At 41.6% G+C, this 25134-nt stretch overlaps 1 protein-coding gene across 3 annotated transcripts in view; it reads left to right on the plus strand.

The window, feature by feature from the left end:
- LOC306979389 (voltage-gated potassium channel subunit beta-2) overlaps positions 1 to 25134 on the plus strand; it is a 168635-nt gene extending 143501 nt beyond the window's left edge. For all 3 annotated transcript variants that reach the window (XM_079578310.1, XM_079578309.1, XM_079578308.1), the window contains 10 exons: positions 6421 to 6465; positions 7964 to 8008; positions 8249 to 8292; positions 9653 to 9739; positions 14510 to 14595; positions 15090 to 15210; positions 16077 to 16171; positions 17479 to 17599; positions 22645 to 22733; positions 24342 to 25134. In XM_079578310.1, the coding sequence (XP_079434436.1) occupies positions 6421 to 6465; positions 7964 to 8008; positions 8249 to 8292; positions 9653 to 9739; positions 14510 to 14595; positions 15090 to 15210; positions 16077 to 16171; positions 17479 to 17599; positions 22645 to 22733; positions 24342 to 24431 (823 nt within the window). In that variant the 3' untranslated portion in view covers positions 24432 to 25134. The remainder of the gene's footprint in view (positions 1 to 6420; positions 6466 to 7963; positions 8009 to 8248; positions 8293 to 9652; positions 9740 to 14509; positions 14596 to 15089; positions 15211 to 16076; positions 16172 to 17478; positions 17600 to 22644; positions 22734 to 24341) is intronic.

Below are 25134 nucleotides of genomic sequence, written 5' to 3' on the forward strand. Positions count from 1 at the left end.
GCAGATTGGCCACCGTACTTCATCAGTCTAACTCAGGGAAGTTGTGGCTCTAATGTGAGTGTGGAGATCATGTAGAGCGGTCCCTGGAGCATATTGCTTTGAATACTATACTATACTAAAAAAGTTACAAAAAAAAACGTTACACTTAAAGGAACAGGCCACCGTTCTTCCATACTGAGATATGTTCTTACCTGACCTTGGACGAGTTGATGCGTACCTGTCTGGTCTGTGTGCTGCCCGTGGAAGAGCGTGGTCGCTTCTGGCATCAACCCATTTCGTAGCTACAGGGATATACTGGGAGAGGCCAAACACTAGCAGCATCTTTGGTCTTTTTGCGTGACTGAGGGCGCACAGCTCTTCCACAATGTGATATGCTCTTACCTGAGCTTAGACGAGTTGATACGTACCTGTCTGGTCTTTGTGCTTGCCCGTGGAAGAGCGCGTTAGCTTACAACTTCACCCCAGTTTGGAGCTATAGAAATACATTGGAAGAGGCCAAATGCTAGCAACAGCTTTGCTACAGTTACGCATCAACTCGTCTAAGCTCAGGTAAGAACATGTTTCGGTGTGTAAAAATGGTGGCCTGTTCCTTTAATGGCCTACACGTGTCAATGTGCTGGATTTATTTTTTAACTGTGGAACACTACGATTTTGGTTTCTGTTTTGTTTTGCAGGGGCACTTTTTATTTTAAAGCAGCTTTGAAAAAATAGAAAGAATTGCCAGTATTATCTTATATTATAAATACTTAGATTATAAATACTGCCTATAAATGCCTATTCATTTCTATAGAATGAAACAAAATAGCGCTGTTGCCATACAAATGTCATCCACTTTATCGGACGCAAAATTGTGTTCAAAGGCTTTTACTCAATCTATGTCTTGGATATGAGTCATTCTGGGACTGTTATTTAACCAGATGCAAACACACTGAAGCCATGTCAGGTGTAAAGCTAATGCAGTGATGTGAAAGAAAATGTTTAAGGCTGAAAACATTGGCATCTGAGGGCATACAGCTGCTGTACTGTTCTTCAAATCCCAAATGTCATTCCTGGAAGGTAAATATAGGATAACATAACAGTAACAATGTCCCCGCACATGTCTCGAGAGATTTACATAAAGTACATTTGTTTGTTTCAAGGAGAGCTTTTATTTTGAATGAACAAATCTAACGTCAGTTGTCGTTCATCACGTAAACTCCTACTGATGCCGAAATGAAGTCACTGCATTTGTCATCATCTTGTTATGTTCAGTTTTTCGCCCTAATTCCTAAGACGGACAGGAACGATATTTTTAACCTCACGCGGCGTTCCTGCTTTTTGCTGCTCTGAAGTCAAGCGAGGATTAATGTGGCTTTGTAGTAACTTGGGCGCTTTGAAATAATCTAAGGGATTATCCGCGCAAACAGTAGAGCTGATTAACGGCAGCAAGTCATTTTGTAATCCTCCGGGGAATAATTCTAGTTTGGGCTCCCTTTAAAGAGAGGTGAATCGGGCCACCCACTAAAAAATAAAGAGCTTAAACCAAAGTGTAAGCATTTAGTCGATGTGTACTGCATCTAATCCAAAAACAGGAGTGGTGTTGACAGTAGGTGCACATTTTTCTATGAAGATACAAGGGAAGGGCTCACTCAGAATATTGGAGTTTGAATTGAATTCTTTATACAAATTAATGAATAAAGGGTAACTCAAGTGAAGTTAGTTAGTCGGGGAAGAAATCATAAAGCTTCCCAATAAAAATGCATGATGTTAAAGGAAAAATATTTATATATACAGTATTAAAAAAAATCGAATACTCTTGGGAATCTCCACGAAACCTGCGGTAGGTCTGCCCTTTGACCCGTCTGTTGTGTTTTGATCTTGTTCAGACACGGCCGGACAGCCGATCCTCGACATTGACATACTACGACCTTTGAACTACACATCCCTCCGCTGTGCCACGATCCGGCGGAGTGCTTGCACAGAGCTACTGCCGCACGTGCTAATGTTAGCGATAGCCTGCACCGCGCGCGGTATGTCAGGCGCAGGTGCTAATCCTGACACCTCTGGCACCAAAGCAGATTAGGTGACATGTATCGGAGGACGCCACATCCAGCCTGCGCTGCTTCGGCTGTCATCTGCCTCTCTCTCCTCCCTCCGTTAGACAGATTTATAAGCTCTGGAAAAAGCTGCAGTTTATTCTTAAGTCAGTCTCTGTCTCAGTCAAGGCCAGTGTCTAATCTCCCAAATAGCACACATCACCAGTTTTAGCTTTCTTCAATAATCTGATTAACACAATGTATCACTATTATCTGTCAACTGGTGCTTTCCCTCATAATGAAGTGCAGATTATTGCAGTGTTATAATGCAAGCAGCTAATCAACCAGATTGCAATGTGCTTAGTCTCAAATTCTCATCTATTAAGATAAATAATCAAATTCAACTTCTCTGTCACAAAAGGTTTCTTGGTGAAATGTTGTAGAAAAGCCACACACTCTCTCTTTATGAAGCGCAGACAGATGAATGAAGTCTCGTCTCTGTTTATCCTTGGTTTTGGCAGATGTTGACAGAGTGTTGAGTCGATTTGTTTTGGCTCAGCCCTAAAGCCCAAAACAGTTAGGACTCTAATTTGTCACTCTCGTGTTTAGGCTTCACTTTGCAACAGTTCCAATATGGCAGATAGGATCAAAATAAATGTTGGCAATTAGGCACACAGCATGTGCTGCTGCTGCGATCAGCAGGCTCACACGCCATCAAAGCTTTGAAAACTGGGAATAACGAGAAGGGCATTATTATTTCTTTTTGCCTAATAAATACAAATGTGCTTTATTTAGCCAGCATGTGAAAAATCAACATATCAGCTTTGGCTGTGTTGAAAAAGGGAACTCTTTTTCCACAGTATGTGAGAGTATGTGATAAAGTTGCCTTTGAAAACCAACATATTTGACTTTTCCTCAGAAAATAAAATGACTAGTTCTGTCAATCAGCTAATTAAAAACAAATCAGATGAGTGACACTTGAGATTTAATCAAACATAGTTCATTGTAATGTAATTATTATATTAATTCTTAATACCAGGCCAACATTAAACACTGTCATTTAAAATGTTTGCTCTCACTTCATTAACAAACTGTTTTATAAATCTATGTGAAAGGCCCTGAGACCAACGGAAAAGAGTTCATTGATCATTTTTCCTTTAAGGTAACGCCAGTGCTCCAGATACTGGAGTGCGTTTTGTCAAAATGTGATGCAATAACTTTGTGATTAATCCATGATTAATGCATTCATCTTTTTTTTTATTAGTCGTGAGTGAAAGCTCCGTGTTTGACAGCCCTAAACATGACACCATTATTTAAATAGATTTATAACTATGAGGATATGATGACGATAACTATACTTTGATGATAACTATACTAGTATAGAGTTCTCTGTATATAGAGCTTCAATGCTATGCAAAACCTCAGTGATGTTTGGTTTGAGTTTGTGAAAATGTAAATACAAATGTGTATCTTAATGGGATATGTATTTCATTATAAACTTATAGAAACAAATAATCCACCATGACCCATGAACCACCACAGGATAACGTTTTACTAAATTATTTAAATGATTTATTGGTTTATTTGGTCGGGACAGTGCATGTAAATGAACATACATGGGTCTCATGCATGTAAAAACGCCACACTGGATTGTAGCCATGGGTTCATTTCCATCTGTCGTCCCACACTCGCACTCTGAAACACACTCTCATTCATCCTGGCCTATTGTACATGTTTTAGTGGTAGGGGAAACCGGAGTACCCAGAGGAAACCTATGCAGACACGGAGAGAACATGCAAACTCCACACAGAAAGGAAACTGGGGACCTTCTGGGGACCTTCTAGCTGTGAAGCAACCGTGCCGCCATTTGCCCTTTCTAAGTCATGCATCATGTCTTATTCCAATGGTCGTTATGACTGTCTTCGCTCGGACATTTGATCAATTAGTTAAGAAAATCCTTGTGTAATACTGACGTCTGTGTGTGGGCTGTCACACTCTGGTGAAGGAAACACACGGAGCAGACACAGGACGCTGGTCTCAGGGGGAGACTGATGAGAGGCCGGCGGGGACTGTCTGACAGGACACGTGGCTACTGTGATCCATAACTGCAACAGCAAAGAGAGATGTCCAATACACTTTATTTATGTAGCACATTTAATAAAGAAGACTGAAAACTTTGCAGTACGTAATGGGTAGTTTGAGAGATTGTAACTAACAGAGATTCAGCCAAGGGGACCAATGTGTTTCTCATTCAAATCAGAGACAAAACAGAACAAAACGTAGCTAGCAAACAACAAATCTGAGAAAGAAACCGTGAGATAAGAATGGTTTATAGTGAATAAAAGACCAGCCGACCTTTAGTCTGGCGTTTAAATGCATGATGATAGTTTAAGGAGGAAATGATCAATCTAATGGTTCATCTGAGGAGGTTCTTGTGGAGATAAATGGAGGGGGGAAAGGTCTTAAGTGGGTTAAGAGGTATTGATGGAGCAAGTTTAAACATCATGAAACAGCACTTTACAGAGTGCTTCAGAAAGAATACAATTAAGAGGACAACTGTTCAATACGCTCTTTACATTAGTCTGGTCCTGCTGACAAGTAAACTGTAGCGGCTTTCAGGAATAAAGTTTAAACCTGAGAGTCTTACAGTTGCTCCAGTGAAGCTGCCTGTATCCTAAGGTAAAATATAAAAAATAAATACTTTTTTTAAAAAATTGTTATTAATCGTTATTTATCAATGCGAGGGTGACAGTTGTGTCCTCCACAGCCGACATGTTTGTGGTCAGTCCTAATGAGCCCGTCGTTCACCTCCTCCCTCATCACTGCAGTCATTACCTAATGATCCCAGGTCCGTCCCAGGTCCCTGCCTGAACCACTCTGTCACTTTACCCGCCATCTCATTCACACTCCAGTGGCCTAAACAGCTGGCCACCAAAACTCCCTCAATTATTCAACAGCCTGAACAGAAATGGTTCTGTACAGGTGTGTGTGTGTGTGTCCTCATGGAAAGATAAGATGCAGTAATAGTTACTGTATCCAAAAGGCAAATATGGCAATGCACTTTCAGGACTTTGCGTTTGTGTGTCTATCCAGTTTTTTGTAACTGAACTGTGGAACAATAAAGATGTAGCATTACATCACATAAAAAATTGGGAATAGTTGAAATAAATACAGATGGATGGATGGATGGATGGATGGATGGATGGATGGATGGATGGATGGATGGATGGATGGATGGATGGATGGATGGATGGATGGATGGATGGATGAATGGAATACAGATACACATAAAAGCTGGTCTGGATACTAAAAATATGTTCTACAAAGGCAAATATTGTTTTGTATATTGTCCCACCTATTCCAGTGTTTAATATAGTTGTTTAATCCAGTGTTACATTAAATAATTTTCAAACATTGACTTCTAGTTGGTGCTCAAGTTCATTGCAAACAAAATGTTGGTAGGGAGTCGCATGTAGAGTGTCCTATAGGTTTCATGTTGACCATCTTGATGCACAACCTGACTTAGGGTAAGTCAGACTGTGCCCTTTGTGACTGTTTTTAAAAGTTATGAGTGTCACAAGTATGACAGCAAAAACTGGTTCAGCTTTACCCAAATCTAAAAGGGTTCAGCCAATAGGCCTAGCTAAGGCCTACAAAACTCCTTTAAATGAGTCTTTTTCCTTGCATTGTCACCACTTTTTGGCCATTTTTTCCCATCACTTTTTTGATGCATTTTCATTATTTCATTGTCGCTTTTTCATCCCATTTTTGTCACTCTTTTGTTGCGTTTTTGTCACACATTTTGACAACATCTTCGTTGTTTTTTGTCACTTTCATCACACTTTTTTGTCAGGGTTTTTTTTTTTTTTGCTCCTTGTTTTCGTCTCATTTTTGTTGCTATTTTGACATTTTTTTTCTGGAAGCTTTTAGATCTGAGTGAAGGTGGGGGTTAAGAGGTTAAATATCTATGGTTGCGATATAATTACAAAGTCGGATCGATCGAAACCGCTGGATCTTCCTGAGTCAAATAAGCCGATGTCACTTGTGCACTTTCTCAGGGCAGTGCACAAGTGTTTAACATCAGATAATCACTGCCAGTTTCCAGTTGAATCATTATAGTTGATTGTTCTATTCGGGAAGATCAGTTCAGGCGTTTTTGTAATTCTCCCTTCTCGGATGTTTACCTGTTACCTGCCAGCTCTGGGTTAGGGTTAAGGATAAGGTTTGCAATTATGCAAATCCAAATCTCAAAGTGTCTTATAAACCAGTGTGATGCCTCATTTGAAAGCCAAGACCTTCCAGCTTCAACAAACATGTGTAAGATCTGTGTGAGTGATACACGGCTTAACAGAAACCTGAGTGTATGGATTAACAATAACTTTTCTGTCTGTGTGTTTTCTTTTAGAGCCGAGGTGGTACTTGGGAACATCATAAAGAAAAAAGGCTGGAGGTATGAATCCGCACTTTAATCAATTATTTTTTTTAATTTCCTCCCTGCTTCCCCACCTTCCTAATCTTGAGTCATCTCCTCTCCGGCACATATTGGGGGGTGGCAGTGTGTTGTGAGCTGGAACAGTTTGGCGCGGCGCTGAAAGATTAATGTAGACGGGCGGGGCCAGCCGTGCCTACAGCCCCGTGTCCATCCTCAATGAAGCTAAATAATGCATTGGCCTACACTAATTTGTAATTTTCTTTCTCTGTCTTTGATTGGCGTCTCCATTGCGCTGGAAAGTTAGAGCCCTAGTGTAACCGCTCATGTGTGTAGGACAAAGACTGCGAGGCTGCGCGGCGCTGCTTTATTACAGCATATTGAAATGAAGCAAAGTTGCAAGTTAAGATAGATTGGTTTGACAATGACAAAACCGAGCTGTTGTCTCTTGGGCTGTAACCTATTGATAGAGTTTCAGACAAGTTTCTTTATAATTAGTTTCCATATTGCAATCGCATTTTTTATCTTTTAAACTGATTTAAAGCAGTGCTAAGTAACTTGTTTACCTTAATAAATCCTTTCCGTAGCCCCTCTGGGGGTAATACAAGTGTTAATGTTATGATTGTGGGGTCTTTCATCTCCCCCGGTGTCTCTGGCCAGAAAACCACAATTTGCAACTTCGCTGCCTCCGGGTCGGTGTCACCAATACACACTAATGTAATCACGAAGAAGAAGCTAACAGGCTAACGGGAAAAGCTAACTGTGGGCTAGCGCCACTTAAACAGTATTCACAGCCAAGTTTGAGAGAAAAAAATGAGCTCCATTGTGTAATTGGACGTACAATATCCCTCTCTCCCTTTGTCTTTTCTGTCAGCGTAGTATTTACTCTCACGGACAATTAATTAGTAAAAAATACGCAACATGCTACAACACCTGCAATGGCGCTTATGGCCTCTAGGGGCCATAAGCGCCTATTTTTGGCTGATTTCTCCTAATGTCTGGTCTTTAATCTTGTAAAAACATAAATCATAAACATAAAACAATCAGCCACTCCAGCCGTTAGCATTAGCATACTGTTGCTAGCTGCAGCATTTTGCTGTATTTTAGTGATCCAAACACAGGAGGCGGAGGTTAAAACTACCTCAGATTTTTAGCTTCAAAATGACATACAGCATGTCCATATTCACTGAGGTTTAACTTGTGTTTAACAAACTTGTAGCTAACCAATTTCGATCGAAGTTGTGGGAGGACTCGTTTTAAAGCCCTAACTTCGCTCTTTCCAATGCATAAAAAAGGGAAGCCTCTGTCACTTTCGGAGATATCGGCTTTTATCAGCCCAATATATCGGCCAGCCAATATATCAGTCAACCTGTAGTATCTTATTACCATTTACTTACTTGACTAGAATTACTTACCTAGGTTGAGTTTTTCTGTCTGTATATTTTAGCGCCAAATTAATGATTGTTGATTTCTGTAGATAGAAATATTTTTTTAATGTATTCTCTTTCTCCATTTCTAGGCGTTCAAGTTTGGTCATAACAACAAAGATTTTCTGGGGCGGGAAGTAAGTAAACATTTTATTATTTTGTATTGATTCTCATAAGAAAGAAAATGAAAATGAACATCCAGACTGTAAATTAATCTCTGCTCCCTCCTATAAACAGATCGTATTTCATTTCAGGTCTATTTCTTTGCGCCACACAAAATCCAATAGTTTCTCATAAAGTGGCGGTTCCATTTTTTTTTCTCCTCCCTTTAATTGCTTCTGATGTTGTTGTTTTTTTTTTTTCTTTTCTTTTTGCAGAGCTGAGACCGAAAGGGGTTTATCCAGAAAACACATTATAGAAGGTACGTCGCAGCGCCGCAGATTATTGGATTAAATGCTGACACAATAACAACAAAATGCTCCCATACTTGTGAGGCCTCCCGGGGAATGCAGCCACGTCTGAATAATTAACTGTTTGGATCGGAGAGGCTTTTCTGTGCGCACTAATTATTCAGGCTTAGATGACTTTTTATTAACAGACTAAAAATATACAGTATTGAGGAAAGAGCGCCTATTGACAAGAAATGTGTTGGTGGACAAAAACAGGCAGAAGAAAAAGAAGAATATTAACACTTTAAACAAATCAGGCTTCATTCATTTAGTTCTAAAAGTGGTTTACAGATACAAATCATTAACTCCGGCCCCAACCGAACCACCTGAATCCCCACATATACAGATATATTACAGCCCACACACATTAAAGTAATGCAGATGAGGCAGAGTACTGATAAACCAGGTGAGGAAAAGCCATCTGAGGAGCCGTCTGCACTGGGAGCAGAACATGGCCTGCAGCCATCAGGGCAGCAGCACAGCGTGTCCAGAGAAGGTGTGGGAGAGACACCCAACCACGATCAAGGGCACGCACAGGACGGCACCCACGCAGCCACAGCTGAACGGAGGGAGGAAACTGAACGTGAAAACGATAAAAAGAAAAACTATAGGAGCGAAAAAGGACGAGTGTAGATCTCTCGCAAGGCAGTGGTGTTGCAAAGATGCACTGATAAGACGCTAACCATTTATTCAGAGAGTGAACGAGTCTGTACCTTTTGTCTGCCCCTTGAAAATGGTACAGAGTCTCTCACAACAAGCCAGGATCCACAGCAAAATCAAGTGAACCTGAATCTAAATTTATGAAACTTTTTGTCACATGAAGCTTAGGCGCAAATACAACCTGGAAGACATACCAGCCGCATTCATCCATCTCATCACCGGCAGCTCTTCAATTATCCAATCACAGACCCAGCTCAAGCCGCACCTACAAGTCAGCCAATCTCAGTCAGTCTCTGCTCCAGCCACTCGTCGCTCAGGTTCCCCTTCTTAAGCCCCCTGGTCAATCACTCAGAGTTTCCCAGCCGTGCTACGACCCTCCTCCACCCCTTTCTCCGCCTGGCCTCTCCTCAACTCATCGACAGGCCACCCCGGGTCTCCTTCTACCACCACCAGTGTCCAGGCTCCGGGGAAGATACTAGCAAGCGTCCAATGCCAGCAGCTCATGCTGTTCAAGCGATCTTCCGCCGGGGTCTGAGCCCCAATAATGATTCGCATGTTCAATAAAACGTTCTAATGCATTTTCTGTCTCTGTGAGTCTTTTCAGGTTGAAATGCTTTTCATCACTTTTGCACCATATTGCAACTTTATAATACACCGATGTTTCTGTTTTAGGTTTAAAGGCATCCTTAGAAAGACTCCAGTTGGACTATGTGGACGTGGTTTTTGCAAATAGACCAGATCCCAACACGCCAATGGAAGGTAATAATACTTCTGTTTCTCAAAAGTTGTCTTTTTAAGCATTATATGCAGTGTTGTTTTCGTCAACAAAGAAGATAACGGTATCATTTCATTGACGCACATTTTTTTAATACCGTAAAATACCACAGTGCATGAACGCAGAAAGCATGTCGATGACGGGGAGAGCGGGCGCTTTTGGGAAAAGTCCTGTTCACAATGACACTTCTGCCAGTGCCTATCGTGGTGCAACCTGTTTGTCAAAAGCTATATAAAGCCAAGAGATTATTATTATTTATCCCAATTCCAGTTTATTGAAATTAGTTGTTGTTTTTTCATAATGAAACTGACTAAAACTTGACTAAAACTAAAAGCATTTTCATCCAAAAGACTAAAACTAAAAGGGCTGCCAAAAACAACACTGATTATAAGTAATATTACTATAGCCACATGCATCATACTGTACAATACATCTTTGGTTGACAAAAGCTCTGAGACTGATCCTGCTGACTGGGAACAGCAGTAGTTTTGGAGATACCCACACTAGAATCAGGGCTGGGCAATTACCGGTAATTTAAATTTAAAAGCCAGTTTTGAGGCATTAATTGTGAGGAGGACAATGCATGATGTCTGTGTGTTACGTGATGCCTGAGTGGCAAGAATAATGATTTTGTTTGAGCTGATAGAAGACGTCTTACGTAAATACTAATATATTGTACATTCCTTCTAGCCTGGCTAACACCAGACTAAAATCACAAGTGGTATTTAGTCTGAGGACCACCAATTCATTTTCTCATAGGAGAGGTGTGGTTTACGATGGTCCATACTCGTTTATTGGGCGATACAAAAAAAGTCTATCATGCGTCTGCACGTAGCCATAGCCAATCGTATCGTCGTATGAGATGACGTATGACGTACCCGCTGTAAACTTTTGAGATAAACTATTTAGAACAAGGTCTAAAGCTTGATCAAAAAATACCATCGTGTCTGCTGCTGTCATGTTGGATCCGTAAATAAACTTTTTTTTTATTATCTGTAAATAAACTACAAGCTTACGTATATCGAATAGCTCGTCATCGTCTTGCCGGCCCTCCTCGCTCCATGTGAAAACTTCGGCCATGGTCCCCAGGCTGTTGTGCAGTTCCAAATGATTGGAGCGCACACAGCAGCATGGCGTTAGCCAGGTTACATTCCTTCCCAAACTTTGACTTAAATGCTTTTTTTTGTCATAATGTGATGCCTGTTGCATTCTTGACAATCTTTTCTGTCTCTATGACGACAGAAAGACAAATAGGATGTGCCAATCTGCTGTTAGGGAAATATCTATTTTTAAAGTGCGTGTGTTGTGTGTCCTGGCACTCCCACATCCACAGTCGGAAAAGGCGAGAGAGAGAGCTGCTGATGTTTGAGACCTTTTTAAAATGGCAACTGCGTGTGGGCTCAGCTGGTCAGTCGCATTAGCATGTGCACTTCCTCTGAGGGGTTATAGTTCAAAGGTCAGGCGTGGACCAAGTTTCTGCCTTTGCTTCAGGCATCTTCCAAATCCCTCTTTAGCTACATGTAGCTTTGCTTAAAAATGCAGAAGTCAAGGTGATGTTTTGCATTTTAAAAAGGCTTGTTGCAGATGGCTCTGTGCTTCTCTGTGCCTCTCAGGGTGAAGACGGGTCTTTCAGTTCAAGTAAACATTGCTAATTCCGTATTGTTTCTTCAGCTTCAGAGGAAACCTACACTTTATCAGTTTGTCTCAGTTGTCTGTTTTTTCGTGCTAAGTGGTTTATTTGACATTTTGAGTGCGGACCCGTTTCCAGATCTGTTGGATGCAGGCTGTCAGGAGGCTGAACTCTCCACTTCCCTCCCTCTGCTGTCTCTTACTGTGTTCATATGTGTTTGTTATTGTTCCGTATTTATTGTCTTTTTGCAGAGAAACATAATATCAATTCTTTGCATGTATATAAGGGCTGCACAATAGATTGCAAAAATATTGTATCGGGATATTAGGTGATGCGATCTAACATCACATAGAAACATTTTTTGCAAACTCTGACATAAAACAATAGTGCATTGAACTTATAAATGTGTTTTAGTTAAAGCAGTAGTAAGTAACCTGTTTACCTTAATAAATCCTTTCCGTAGTCCCTCTGGGGGTAATACAAGAGTTAATGGGATGATTGGGGGTTCTTTCATCTCCCCCTGGTGTCTCTGGCCAGAAAACCACTATTGCAACTTCGCTGCCACCGGGTCAGAGTCACCAATACACACTAATAGAATCACGAAGAAGAAGCTAGCAGGCTAACGGGCAAAGCTAACTGCTGTCTAGTGCCACTTATATAGTAATTTACAGCCAAGTTTGAATGAAAAAAAAATATCTCTGTAATTGAATGTACAATATCCCTCTCTCCCTTTGTATTTTCTGTCAGCGTAGTATTTACTTTCACAGACAATTAATGAGTAAAATACAGTAACATGCTATGACACCTGCAGTGGCAATAATATCGTTATCGCGATTGTACAGCCATATCACAAGTTACTTCAATATCATTCAGCCCTAATGTATATTACATGTGGCAGAAGTGACATTAAAGCTAACTGAATTGAAGATTCGCCTCGCTGCAGGATGTACACATTGTGCATATTTTGGGTTGATGAGAGAAACAGAGCATCCTGAATTGAACCCATACGAACACAGGAATGAGCAATGCTACCTGCCTTGCTTTGCGAATACTTAATACTTTGGCTAATCATGTTTACGCATGTTTGATCATGCAAAGATGTTGTAACGTCCCCTTTAAAATCAACTAAAGTCATTTCTAATGTGTCTTTGGAAAGAAAGAGTGCATAAAACTTGTAAGCAGCCATAACAATCAGCTAAATGTGGCCAGTAAGTTACTGACCCAGAATGTGTCTTTGCTGTTGCTAAAGTAACCATGTCTCTCTAGGCACAAGTGTGTTTGTCATTGGTTGTGTTGGTTCAGGAGGAGCTCAGAGCTTTATCCAGCCGTAGCTTGAGTAAACTGAACATGGACGACAATGCATTTCATTATCGAGGTGCGAACTGCTGTTCCTGTTAAACCGTGTCATTTATATGCATTGAAAACCACTGTCACACTTGGAGTCAATACAGCACATGTGCACATTTAGATACATGTATGTTGCCATTCTAAGGGAAGCCATGTTTACTGGGGGGGAAATGTTTTTGTTCTTTTTTTTTTAATTGGTCTATTTCTTATGTTGTTTTTCCATGTTCTCCTTTTTTGAATAATAGCTCAATAATTCAAACTACTCTTGTTGCATCTAACTGCACTGTGTGCCGTGTGATCTCCAAAGAGTTTGTTAGTCTCAAACTTAACGCGACATGACAGAAGGGGCACATGGGTGAACTTTTTACCTTTAGATTTCCAACACACAGACACCACAGCGGCAGTGCAGAGAGAGTCAGCGGAGACACTTTGCTTCAGGCTAACAGCCACTACACCAGTTTACCGCTGTCCAAAGGTCAGTCGCTAATTCTTTTGGTAAAAAAAAGACATTCGAGTCGTGTTGCCCCAAAGTGCAGCTCAAGAACCTGACTAACAGTTAAGTGAGCACACGTCTCTAATCCCTCGCTGACATTCACGCAAGCCTGTCACTGCGTTAATAGGAAAAATAATCCCCAACATGGTTTATTTTTAGAAACAAACAGGAATTTATCTGCCTGTGTTGACACATTGTAAGCTCAAAATGTGACTTTTTTCCCCTCTGATGAACACCGACACGGTACACACATTTTGTGTACCTTTAATCTTGAGTTAAAAATATGTATATTAGTGGCACTTTACTACTGTTGGTAGTACTGGTTGAAGTATGGTTCAATTAAAAAGTGGCAATACAAACAATAGAGACATTCAGAAAACTATCGGAGATGTGAGGAACCCTATGTGCCACTGTCTTAGCTACACTGCCTGATCAAAAGAATAAAGCGACCGTGTGGATTTAGCTGTTCTGATCTGGGGCTGCTACAGTTGGTCAGGTCAAAGTTGCCCAAAACTATGTGCCCAAAGAATGAGATCAACTGACGACCTGGACATCCTGAATGACAGGGTTATTCCATCATTTCATCCGTCATTTCTTCTTCCCTGATGGCACGGGCGTATTCCAGGACAGCAATGCCAGGGGTGCTCACATTGAGAAAGAGTGGATCTAAACCCCATTGAGAACCTTTGTGATGTGATGGAGAAGACTCTGCGCAGTGGTCACACTCTCCCATCATCAATACAGCATGTTTTTGCAACACTGGATCTTTTGACATTGCAGAAGCTTATTGAAATAATGCCAGCGCAAATGTGTGCCATAATCAAAGCTTTTTGGGGGGTGGTCAGGCAGTGTATTCCCCCAGGCTCCACCACTGTTGTTATAGGGAAAAGGCAAAAGTCCTAACTATGATTCACTTCTGCATCCTCGCGCACCTCTAATCACCGTCTATGTCTGCTTTCGCGTAAACCGTCTTAGTTTGGCGTTTCTGGATTTGATTTCTGAACCTCTAACATGAGCTGTCTCACTGATGGACTCGCTTCTAATCCAATCCATCGGTTTCACTGCCAGGGAGAACCTCACCATCATTCAGCCCCACTGCTCCTAATCTCTAATCTACAAATAATGAAGTCCGTCTATAGCTTACAGTATTGTCTCCAATGATTTATCCGTTTCTTCATATGCCCCAGTTCTTTCAGTCCATTCATCTCTCTTTCGTTGTAGTGACAGATGAGATGCACAGCTTGGAGTAATGAATTGTGCTATTGTTTTTTTTTCTTTTTGCAGAAACTGTTCGAGCGATGACCCATGTGATAAATCAAGGCATGGCTATGTACTGGGGGACGTCTCGCTGGAGCCCAATGGAGATAATGGTGAAGCTCATGTTTGCAATGTGTATTACTTTAGGTGCGTGCTCCATGTGCTGTTGTTGTTCAGGTCAGCGGAGGAAGGAAGCAATTAAATCTCTAGTTATTGCTCCTTCTATTGATTTGTTTTGTTTAATCGTTAAAGTTTGTGTTTTGTTTAAATATCTCAAAATGGTAGAGGACTTCCTGGGTGTAAAGGTTATTCGATCTTTACCAAAATCATTCGTTTTTCATTGGGTATTTTCTAGACACACACATTATTTTATGTCATGCTACGAAAATATCAATGGCATGGTGTTCTGAAGTATGTTAGAAGATGGAATAAAGTGTCGTAGATGGTGTGAATGCAAGTGAATGGAGGATTCCCCTGGTGTTGTCTTTAATTGCACCAACTTTCTCCTCTCGCTATAATCATATTACCCAAGTATTTGATATTGAGACGCCGCTGTGTTGTATTTAATAACCCTCTTTCTCTTTGCCCTTTCCCATTTTGTGTGTAGGAAGCTTACTCTGTGGCGCGGCAGTTCAACCAGATCCCTCCCATCTGCGAACAGGCAGAGTACCACATGTTCCAGAGGGAGAAGGTGGAGGTGCAGCTACCGGAGCTCTTCCACAAGATCGGTGAGGCCTGACATTAGCCTTCAGTGGATAATGGTTTGGAGGGGAAGAGATATTCCTTTCACCTGGAAGCGCATACTATCCGTAAAAATGATGTATTTTGGGCTCTCGCTTTGGCCTTGTGCTGTCTACATGCTGGCTCTAAAAGAATGATTTTACTCATAGGCTTTTAACAATGTTTAACTGTGAGCTATATATTATATATTAGTGTTTTCAGTATTGTTGTTGGAGGGGAAAAAAATCATAATTGAAGAATAGCATGGAACAAAAATAAAAGTTATGGAACCAAACCCCTTTGATTTTTCAATATATCCAGCCATGACAAGGCCAACATGTAGACGGGGGTGGTGTAGAGGGGTGAAATAACTAGCAGTTAGCCGCTTTAACCTTAGCTATTAACCCAAAGACAAAGGCAGGTTCCACGCGTTAACCAGTTGTGTTTTCTCCGATCATCGGAGTAGTTTAAAGGTGCATTATGCAACTTTTTATGTGGAAAAAAAAGTTGATATGATATCTGTGCGTATTTGACCTTGTAGTGACCTAACAGCTGTATGAGTGGTCAGCATGGCGCCTTTACTTTCCATCACAGTGGTCTCTAGGACGCTTCAGGATCAATTGTTTGGAAGGTTTTCGCTGCAGATGGAGCCTCTCACCAGAAAACCTACAAAACAATTGATCCCGGAGCATTGAAGAGGTCACCGTGATGGAAAGCAAGGGTGCCATGCTGACCACTCATGCAGCCACTGGGTCACTACAAGGTCAAATATGTTATACAGCGTTATGTAGCACATGTCATTGGTATTGCAAATGTTTTCTGTAGATTTTGCAGATCTAAACGGTGTGACTCTCTTCCCTTTGTGAACGTGCAGGCGTGGGGGCCATGACCTGGTCTCCGCTGGCGTGTGGGATCATCTCAGGGAAATATGACGGCAGGGTTCCCCCGTACTCTCGGGCCTCTCTAAAGGTACAGCCTGGTCCCACTCACTCCTGTCTGTCACTGCTCTGCTCCTGTCACTGTTGGACACCACCCAATGGGCTGAACAATAATGGAAATCAAAGCACAATCAGAATATGGATGGAGTAAATGCCGTAATTTGGTTGTGTAGCATCCTCTGCAGAGAACTAAATATCCCTACTTTGTGGGGTTTATGATATATAAAATGACTGGACTTTAAATAATTAGCTGTAATTTAGACCTTATTGTGGTAGTTTAGCGATGAATTTTTCATTGTTTGCTTCATTGTTCAGCCCTGTCTCTCACTGTTTCTGTTGACTGTGTGTGATGATGGTCTGTTTGTATCTTACAGGTTTGATATCCGTGCTCACCTCATATTGTCTTGAACTCCTCACTCCTGCTTCATTGTTCCTGCCTTATCCTGCGTTATCTATTGTGCTGGCACATCATCCGAGCCAAAATATAACTGCAGTGGTTTACGGCCTATGGGGACACAAAGTCTTTTAATAATTCTAGTTTTTCCTTTTAAGTCTTGTTTTCCTTTCCCCAAATGACTATAATTATTAACACTACTACCAGTGTCCCATCAATCTTCGCGTCATAATGACTGAAAACTGGGATATTTCAGTCAAAACTAATAAGCATGTTTTTGTGGATTAGGTGCAGCACGCTCACTGACTTGTTGTCTCTGTGGTGAAGTGGCATGTCTGTAGTTTGTGTAGCTTCTAAATGTTCAGACACTTCCTGGTTCATCTTGTCGTTGTGGCCCTAGAACCCTTGTGTGGTGCTTGCTGTGGTTCAGTGTTGCCTGCTGGTGTGGCATTTTCGCCAAATAAGTTTTAAGTGTTTTGTCAACATGACAAGGTTTATGTCTATGCACAGTTTAGTGTTTTGGACTTTGCATAATGTTGTAAAACAAGGTTTAGAAATGAGTTTGAGAAATACTTTTGACCAGATTAAGTAAATGTATTCACATGTTGGTGTTATAAAATGATGAGACAGGAGAAAATTACTCTAAAGATTCAATAGGGCCAAGATGCCAAGACCAATATTATAATATACTGTAACTGAGTGCATTCATAGTAGATCAGATTAGGTTAATTATGTTGAGTATAAATGATATGATAGGATTAGATTAGTAATCCTAGTGATATAAGTACAATTCGGATTGAGATGCTCCTGAGTCTTGACTGAAGTGCACCTGAACTGTTGGAGAGGACAGAGTTACATATTGAGAGCGGCCCCTGCTGGCACAGAGCTGCACTGCAGCAGAGAGCAGGGCTGGGTGTTTAGCAGGTGTGCTGTGTGTCCAACAGGGCTACCAGTGGTTGAAGGACAAGATCTTGAGTGAGGAAGGCCGGCGTCAGCAGGCGAAGTTGAAAGAGCTGCAGGCAATCGCGGAGCGGCTGGGCTGCACACTGCCCCAACTGGCCATCGGTACGCTGACCTCTCTGCTGCTCTCTCTCTTTCTTCTGTCTGTCCGTGCCTCCGCCTCGGGTCAGCCGCTCCATCACGGGGCGCACTGTTTTGTGTGGTCTGTCTGTCGTGACTTCATGCTCTTCCAAGACAGGGTAGAACTTCAGCTTTCTTCATAATCATAGTTATTTTTATGGATTGTATACTTTTGTTTTTGAGGAAAACTGTTTTATCACCAAATACAATGTTGTTATCTAGGACTTCTCTGTGAATGACATCAAGATTTCAAGGATTTTTGTTCTCGGGAATAAGTGTAGTAGCGCCTGTAGCATTAAGAAGAATCTTGGTGTACAGAAAGCTTGTTCTTTCAAGGGCTAGCTTCGCACCCTTCTAGGTTCCTGTTCAAATGACTCTACTAGTGGGATAATCTACCTTTCTTGTCAACGCTTACTCAACTGCAGTAGGGAAATCACTCAGATGGGTCTATTCCAGCACCATCTACATCTGCCTGCCCTGGAAACCTGAGCAATAAAGAAAAAAGCAACGCATCAATAGAGCAGAGGGATTAAAGGGAGGAGTTTTCGGGTAACACGGCTTTCAGGAGACTAAAAATATGTATCGCTGTATATGGAGCATTTACACAATAATGCATTAATACTGTACTGTTGAATGTATAATACCATAGTATGCATTACATTGAATTGTGTGCATTGCGCTTGATCTGGCGCTCTCGCTGTTAGCATGCTCTTAACGGTCGGCGGTGTCAGCATAAAAACACAATCTGCGACATAAATCCTGAAGCGGTCGATGCAACGGGAATGTGAAAATGTGAAGATCCCAAAGAGGCAGAGTCCTGAGAGGACTGTTAAAGCCTCAGGCACGAGGAGTAAATCTCAAAATGTGTTTGCTGTGTCAGACAGGTTTGAATTAGTCCTGGTTTAGTTCTGGATAAGCCTGGTTTGAGTAATACATTCTAAGAATCTAGACCTGCTTTACTCCCGCTTAGTCATTGGTGTAAAGTTTGCGCATCACTTTTATCAGACTCCTCTCCCTCTCAGTAATGCAGTGTCATAGATAAGGTTTCATGGGCCATTAGTGGACGCCCTCATCTCTCCCAATTACCATAAATCCCTCCGGTGCTCCTGACGGCAGTGGGCTAGATTTATAGAGGCAGAGCTGGCCCCTACATCACTGTGGCAGCCACAAATAAACACCACAGAAGGGGGACACTCCTATAAACCTGGCGGAGACCTGGCTTACTACTGACGCGGGTCCTTACATCATATTGGCAGCCCCAAAGAAGAGTCCTGTCTTGGTTTAGTTTGTTGTTACTTCTCATGTAGCCCAGAGTTAGTCACAGGTTAGTCCTAGTTTGGTTTGGGTTTGCCACTATTCAGTCCCCAATTCGTTCTAGTTTAGTCGTGACCTAACCTTAGTTTAGACGCGTACTAGCCAAGGCCAATATGTAATCCTATTCACCTTATTCCGCCCCGCCCACTTTTGACACTTTTTGCTTTGTCTCGGCACTTCCGTTGTACAGACACTTCCGGTCGAGTGCGAAGCCCGTTCATTTAAACGGAGAACGAGGGAAAATATTCTCCGCTCAAATCTGATGTTTAGCAGATTGATTTGTTTAAAATGGCCGACACTGCACCGTTTCTCAGCGCGGCCAAAAAACAGCTTTGTTTTCGTGGAAGGACTGATTTTATGTGGACTTCTCCAGTCCCATGTCAACAGATAGGAGAAAAGGGGGCGGGCACAGTTCATGGCGGCGCCCACGCGAGCCTCCGGAATAAGCTGAATAGAGTGCACATTATATTGCAATTAAACCTTTAGACCAGGGGTGTCCAAACTACGGCCCGCGGGCCAACTGCGACCCGCGGCGAACTTGTAATTGGCTCACTGCAAATTCTGAAAACACAATAGATTTTTTTTGTCTTGTTTTAATTGAAATAAAATAAAATAAAATAAATGAAAATCCATTTTATAATTGGATGTACATTATCCCTCTCCCCCTTTTCTGTTTTTTTAGTATTTACTCTCCAAGACAATTAAAAAGTTAAAAAATCGCAACTTGCTATGACACCTGCAGTTGCTAGGGGCAAGAGTTACTTAGTACTGCTTTAACAGAAAGCTGTGGTAAAGGCTGTTTTTTTTGTTTTTTTAACTTTAAGCATATTCAATTAATTCAATCAATGAATTAACATTTTATTGAATTTGCTAACTTTAATACAATAGAGCTGAAGGTATGTTTCTGACCTCCACTAATTTTGGACACCCCTGCCTTAGACCCTTGTATCTGACACAGTGCAGGAGCCTAAATGTGTGAACTTGCCAGATACAAATGCAGAACGTGGTCCTCAGCACAGTTAGAGACGGAAAACGGCCCCAACAGACACACCGAAGCGGGCAGCTGAACGGAAAGCCAAGGAGAGCATCTGGGTTACAACATCTGCCAAGTCAATATGCAAATCCCTTCACACCCGGAGGCAGACAATGCACTCTGGCCACCCTTAAGGGGAAACACTGAAAGCAAATTAAAAGCAAAAATTGCAGTATGTGCCATTTGGAGTGGGGTATTATTACATTTACTGTGTATAGGAGCAGGTAGCTCAATGGTACACACAGGGATAGTTCAGTGGCTCAAATGCGTTGTTTGTCGTAAAATATTCTGTAGTGACATGTGCCAAGTCCTAATCCCACTATTTTCACAGCTGTGTTTTGCATCCCTTTGTACGTTAATCTGCTTACAAGTGTATTTTACCCAGCGCTGTTGCATAATGAAGCCCGGGCGATGATGCACACCAAGCAGATTTGTGCTTTTTCTTCTTCTTTTTTTTCCCAACACGCATTTCACGCTTATTATTAGCAAGTCCAGAAGTGGAATTTACAGTTATTCAAGTGAACTGCCTTTAGTTGTGTTACCCCAAATGCTCTCTGCCTCGCCCAAACAACACGCTCCTTTTGAAGCTTTGCTAACGAAGGAAAGCTGAACCAACACTTTGATATATTGTACATGACCAACAAAAACAAGTAGGTGCCACCACAGATTGTATGAGTTTTGACAAAAATACTTTATATGCTATGTTTCAATTAACTGTTAAGACTTGAATCGATTTACTCTACCGCTCTGAAGTTTGGGGTCACTTCAAATGTCCTTATTTTTGAAAGAAAAGCTCCGATTTTTTTTAATGAGAATATTAATTTAATCAAAAATGCAGTGTAGACATTGTTTATGTTGTGATTTTGAATGGAACAAGTACATAGGTGTGCAGAGGAACATCACTCCAGTGTTCTAATGGTACATTGTGTTAGCTAATCGTGTTAGAGGGTAATTGATGATTAGAAAAGCCTCGTGCTATTATGCTAGCACTGCTGAAAACTGTTGTGCTGATGAGAAAAGCTATAGAAGTGAGCGGTATAGAGGGGTATACCTCTTCCAGTTTGTTTTATGGAACAGAGTCGGAGGCTTGTCAGTAGCACGTTCTTGCATCCTCTGAATGTTCGGGAAGAGGACAGAGTTCTTGCAGGATATTTGCTCTGGGTTGGATTGTGGGTGCCTCTCTTCAAATGTTATTTATTTATTTATTAGTTTTGCACATACTAGCAAACAGGCCATTATGACATTAAGATATAATCATTAAAGTGCAAAACCCAAATGGGCTTATAAGTACGCCTCCACCTATCAATAGATATAAAATTGATACTTTTAGTCTTGAGTTTAAAATAAATGTAGCCGAAAAGTAATTAAAGTAAAAGTAAGCAAGTCATTAGTATCAAACTTTTTTTTTTTATAAGTTCATAGCAGCATACCATACATCATTGTGTTTGAAATAGTATCATTAAAAGTGTTGCTTGTTGCCAGCAAATGTAAAACCTTCCCACTCATGGCGATACAAAACTGCTTTCCGCATTCAGCCCAGATAGATATTGTGATCAAAATGCGCAGCTATCTCGGAGATCGTGTCAGTAATTATGGCTGTTATAACTGTTATCCATAAAGTTGTTTTCCCAAATACACTTGACATCATGTGTTAAAGGGACTATACAGAGTTTAAAAATGTTAAAACTAAGTATTCATCCCCCTAAATGTTCCAGCCATGTCTTAATGTGTAGAACGAGCCACAACTGCCTCTAAAATCCTGCACTGTCAATCACAAAGGTGTTCATTCGGGTCCGAAGTGCCGTCATGCACAAGCTTAATATAGAAGCTGCAGTTACGAATAAGACCTGAGGTGGCAGTAGTGAGTATAAAATGACTAACTTGCATCTAGCCCCTTTAAATTTAATGCAAGAGCTGGACTTCATACCGTGACACTGTGAAAATGTTTTCATACTGAGTAATGATTGTCACAAGCCAAACTGAGAGAACAGCTTCACAACGAAAGCAGATGAAGTTGTGTATAGTTGATAGAATGATATAGTTACTGTCATACTATAAGAGCCAGGCATTGTGTGGTTGGATTTATAATGAAACCTAGATGTTGACTTAAGGTTAATATTGTTCATAATCATAGCACAGATTGGGTGATAAAACAGTTTTCCTTGCTTCACAAAATGATCAATTCTTAGTCAAATGTCTATGCGTACTCGCTATAGTCTTACATTTTGAAAAGCAGTCATCATGTGGTATGTTATGAGGGAAAACAGTTGCGGAAAATGCATTTCACTAAATTGCAGTGCAGGTTTCCCCTCTTTGGACATCGCTCTGCAGAGCCAGAGTGGGTCATATTTTAGATCCCTAGAGTTCTGTCACACGCAGTCGCTCCCCGTAATAAAGCACCTTCATTGGTTAGCGCCCCCTCCGTCCGTTTATATTTGTGACAATTTTCTCGTCTGCGTCGCGGCTCCACGTTTGGTTTATTGCCATTTCCGTTCCCATTAAGGGCGTCAATACTTCTTCCCCCAACCCCCGCCCCCCCCGCTGCTGAGGAGTCGTGGGCTGCTTTTATTTAGTCATATTTTACTCCGGGGACAGTTGACGGGAGCCTGTGTGTGTGTGTGTGTGTGTGTGTGTGTGTGTGTGTGTTCTTGTGTGCTTCATTGTTTTGTGCTGGTCTCTGCAGCGTGGTGCCTACGTAACGAGGGGGTGAGCTCTGTGCTTTTAGGAGCCTCCAACACGGACCAGCTCATGGAGAACATAGGAGCGATACAGGTGGGTCTGAGTACGTGGTTGTACGAGCAGGAAGTCTTCGTAGCCCTATGTTTATTCCGAGTAATTCGAAAAATCTATCGGTATTTTGTAGAGGCTGTACATTTCTGTATGTAAAATGAATGGGTTTTGCCACGGACCTAAAGATGTCCAAAAACAGCACCGTGAAGCGCCATTGAGCAGAAAAATCACTGCATTCTTGTCATTTTGTGTTTTTATAATTAAGTAATGATTAAAAACACAAAGTGGTTTTCTAACATTTAAAATAGAACCACACAGATCACCAGAGACTAATTTGGTGAAGGAATATTTATTTATTTGCAGGGTGAGAAGGCACCGCGGGCAATTGTCTCTTTAAATTCCAGTTTTAAAATGTAATCAGGCTGTGTTTGTACCAAGCCCGTCTTTTAGCATTTACCGAGACCGGGTCACGAAGGCAACCGTGTGGGCGCCAGTGCCACAGCTCTGGAGTAGGGGATTCATGATTAATGAATTATTGTTAGTTTGAACATCTATCCTCAGGTGGGGAGGGAATGTCCTTGCAAGGAAATTAATTTGCAGTCAAAGAAAAAAACCTCGTCAGCACACTAAATTCACAACATGAAGCTTTAACTCAGCTGTACTGTACGAACTGGAGCTTGTGCTTTTGTGAAATAAATACTTTCTTTTGAATTTAATATTTGATTCTTTGAAAACTGTGCACATACAGTTTCACCTTGGCTTCTTTCCAGAGAGATGCTGTTTAGTGCCCTAACAAAATGGCTTCCTTTCAAACCAGAAAGAGAAGATATATATATATATATTTCTTAACAAAGGTTGAATCTGATCATGTATGTTATTGACAAAGTCTCACAAAAAGTATCAGACCAAACCACAACATCTACAAAGTTCCATTTGGCATTTTGCACCTATTTTAATAGAACACTATAGAGCCATTATTTCTTGAATTGAAGTTTCACCCGGAGGAGCCTGGTCTTTCAACAGCTCTACAGTGGTATCTCTGTGTTAGAGTGGACAGCAGCCTCACGAAGTGCAGCCTGGTGGGCAGTCCTGGCCTCGTCACGCCTGGCTGCCTTACTGTACTCGTTAATAAGGTCAGAGAGGATGTGCTGCCAGGGGACACAGCCGCTCAGCACTTCCTCCTTATAAGAGCGGCTCCTCTAATGGGCTCTTCAGTGCTCTGTGTGCTCGCATTAAAGGTCCGGCCCGCAGTAAAGGCCTGTCCTCTCTTTGTTAGGGCTTTTTGTACCATGCGCCTTGCACGTAAACTAGTGTCTTCTCTTCCTGGTGGCATCTGGCACAGAAATGCCATGATCACATTTCCCCAGGGAGTGCCGGAACAAAGGCTATATGAGGTTGGATATGTGAAGTTGTAGTCTAATTTGAATCTCTTACCATTATATTCCTTTTTTATAATTAACACTGTGTCCGAATAGGAACAAATGAATAACAAAAATCAAATCTTAATTAAATCTCCCAGTGGGACCACATCAGAACAAGAGGGTACTGTCTCTGTGGTAACAAGTATAATCTAAAGGAGCAGCAGCTCTACTCAGAGTCCTTATTCTGTTACCATGTACAAAAACTTATCTGTTTTGTCTCTGTTCTCAGGTTCTTCCAAAGTTGTCATCGTCTATCACACATGAAATCGACAGCATCCTGGGGAACAAGCCGTACAGTAAAAAGGATTACCGATCCTAACGCAGCAGGCCCCGCCCAGCAGGGCTGCACCGGGCTGCAGCCGCAGCGCCCACCTTTGCCTGATCCTCTGTTTGCTTGAGCTTTTACTGAATGAGACCCTGGCGCATGAGTGTGGCACATGGGCCACCCAGGGAACCTCATCTAGAGTTACAGGGATAAGAAAAGAAAAAGGGAAAAATTCATCACCTCCAGATGGACAATAGACCGTGGAAGAGAGGTGTAAGGGAAAAGCGCTCGTATTTAAATCAGTTAAACATTCAAAAGTCAGCTGGAAGTAAAACTGTAGAGAAAATACATCTAAAAAGAAGCACATGCTTGCTCGGCAACCAGATTTGTTTTTGCTTTTTATTTTGGGGGAGTAAAAGAAAAGAATGCAACTTAACGGAGGATTACTGTGAGTTCATTCTGAATGAAGCAGTACTCTGTTGCACATGTACCAGAGCCATGCATTCGTTCCTGGGACGTTCTGTTTACAAACACCTGTGTACTGTAAGTCTCAGTCAAACCCTTTGTGCTGTCTCTATATTCAGTGTAGGCGCCCCCTGGTGGGCGCTAACAGTCAGCACTTTAGTCTGTAGTGGATTTGTCAAGGGCAGGATCATGCAGTAGTTTTAGGCCACATGCATTGCTCTAGACGAGGATCGCTTCCTACTACTAAGCCCTTCCCCTTCCCCTCTAGCCCCACCCCTGACCCCACCTACCC

Source organism: Gobius niger (genome assembly GCF_951799975.1).
Source record: "Gobius niger genome assembly, chromosome: 20".
In the NCBI taxonomy this organism is placed as follows: domain Eukaryota; kingdom Metazoa; phylum Chordata; class Actinopteri; order Gobiiformes; family Gobiidae; genus Gobius; species Gobius niger.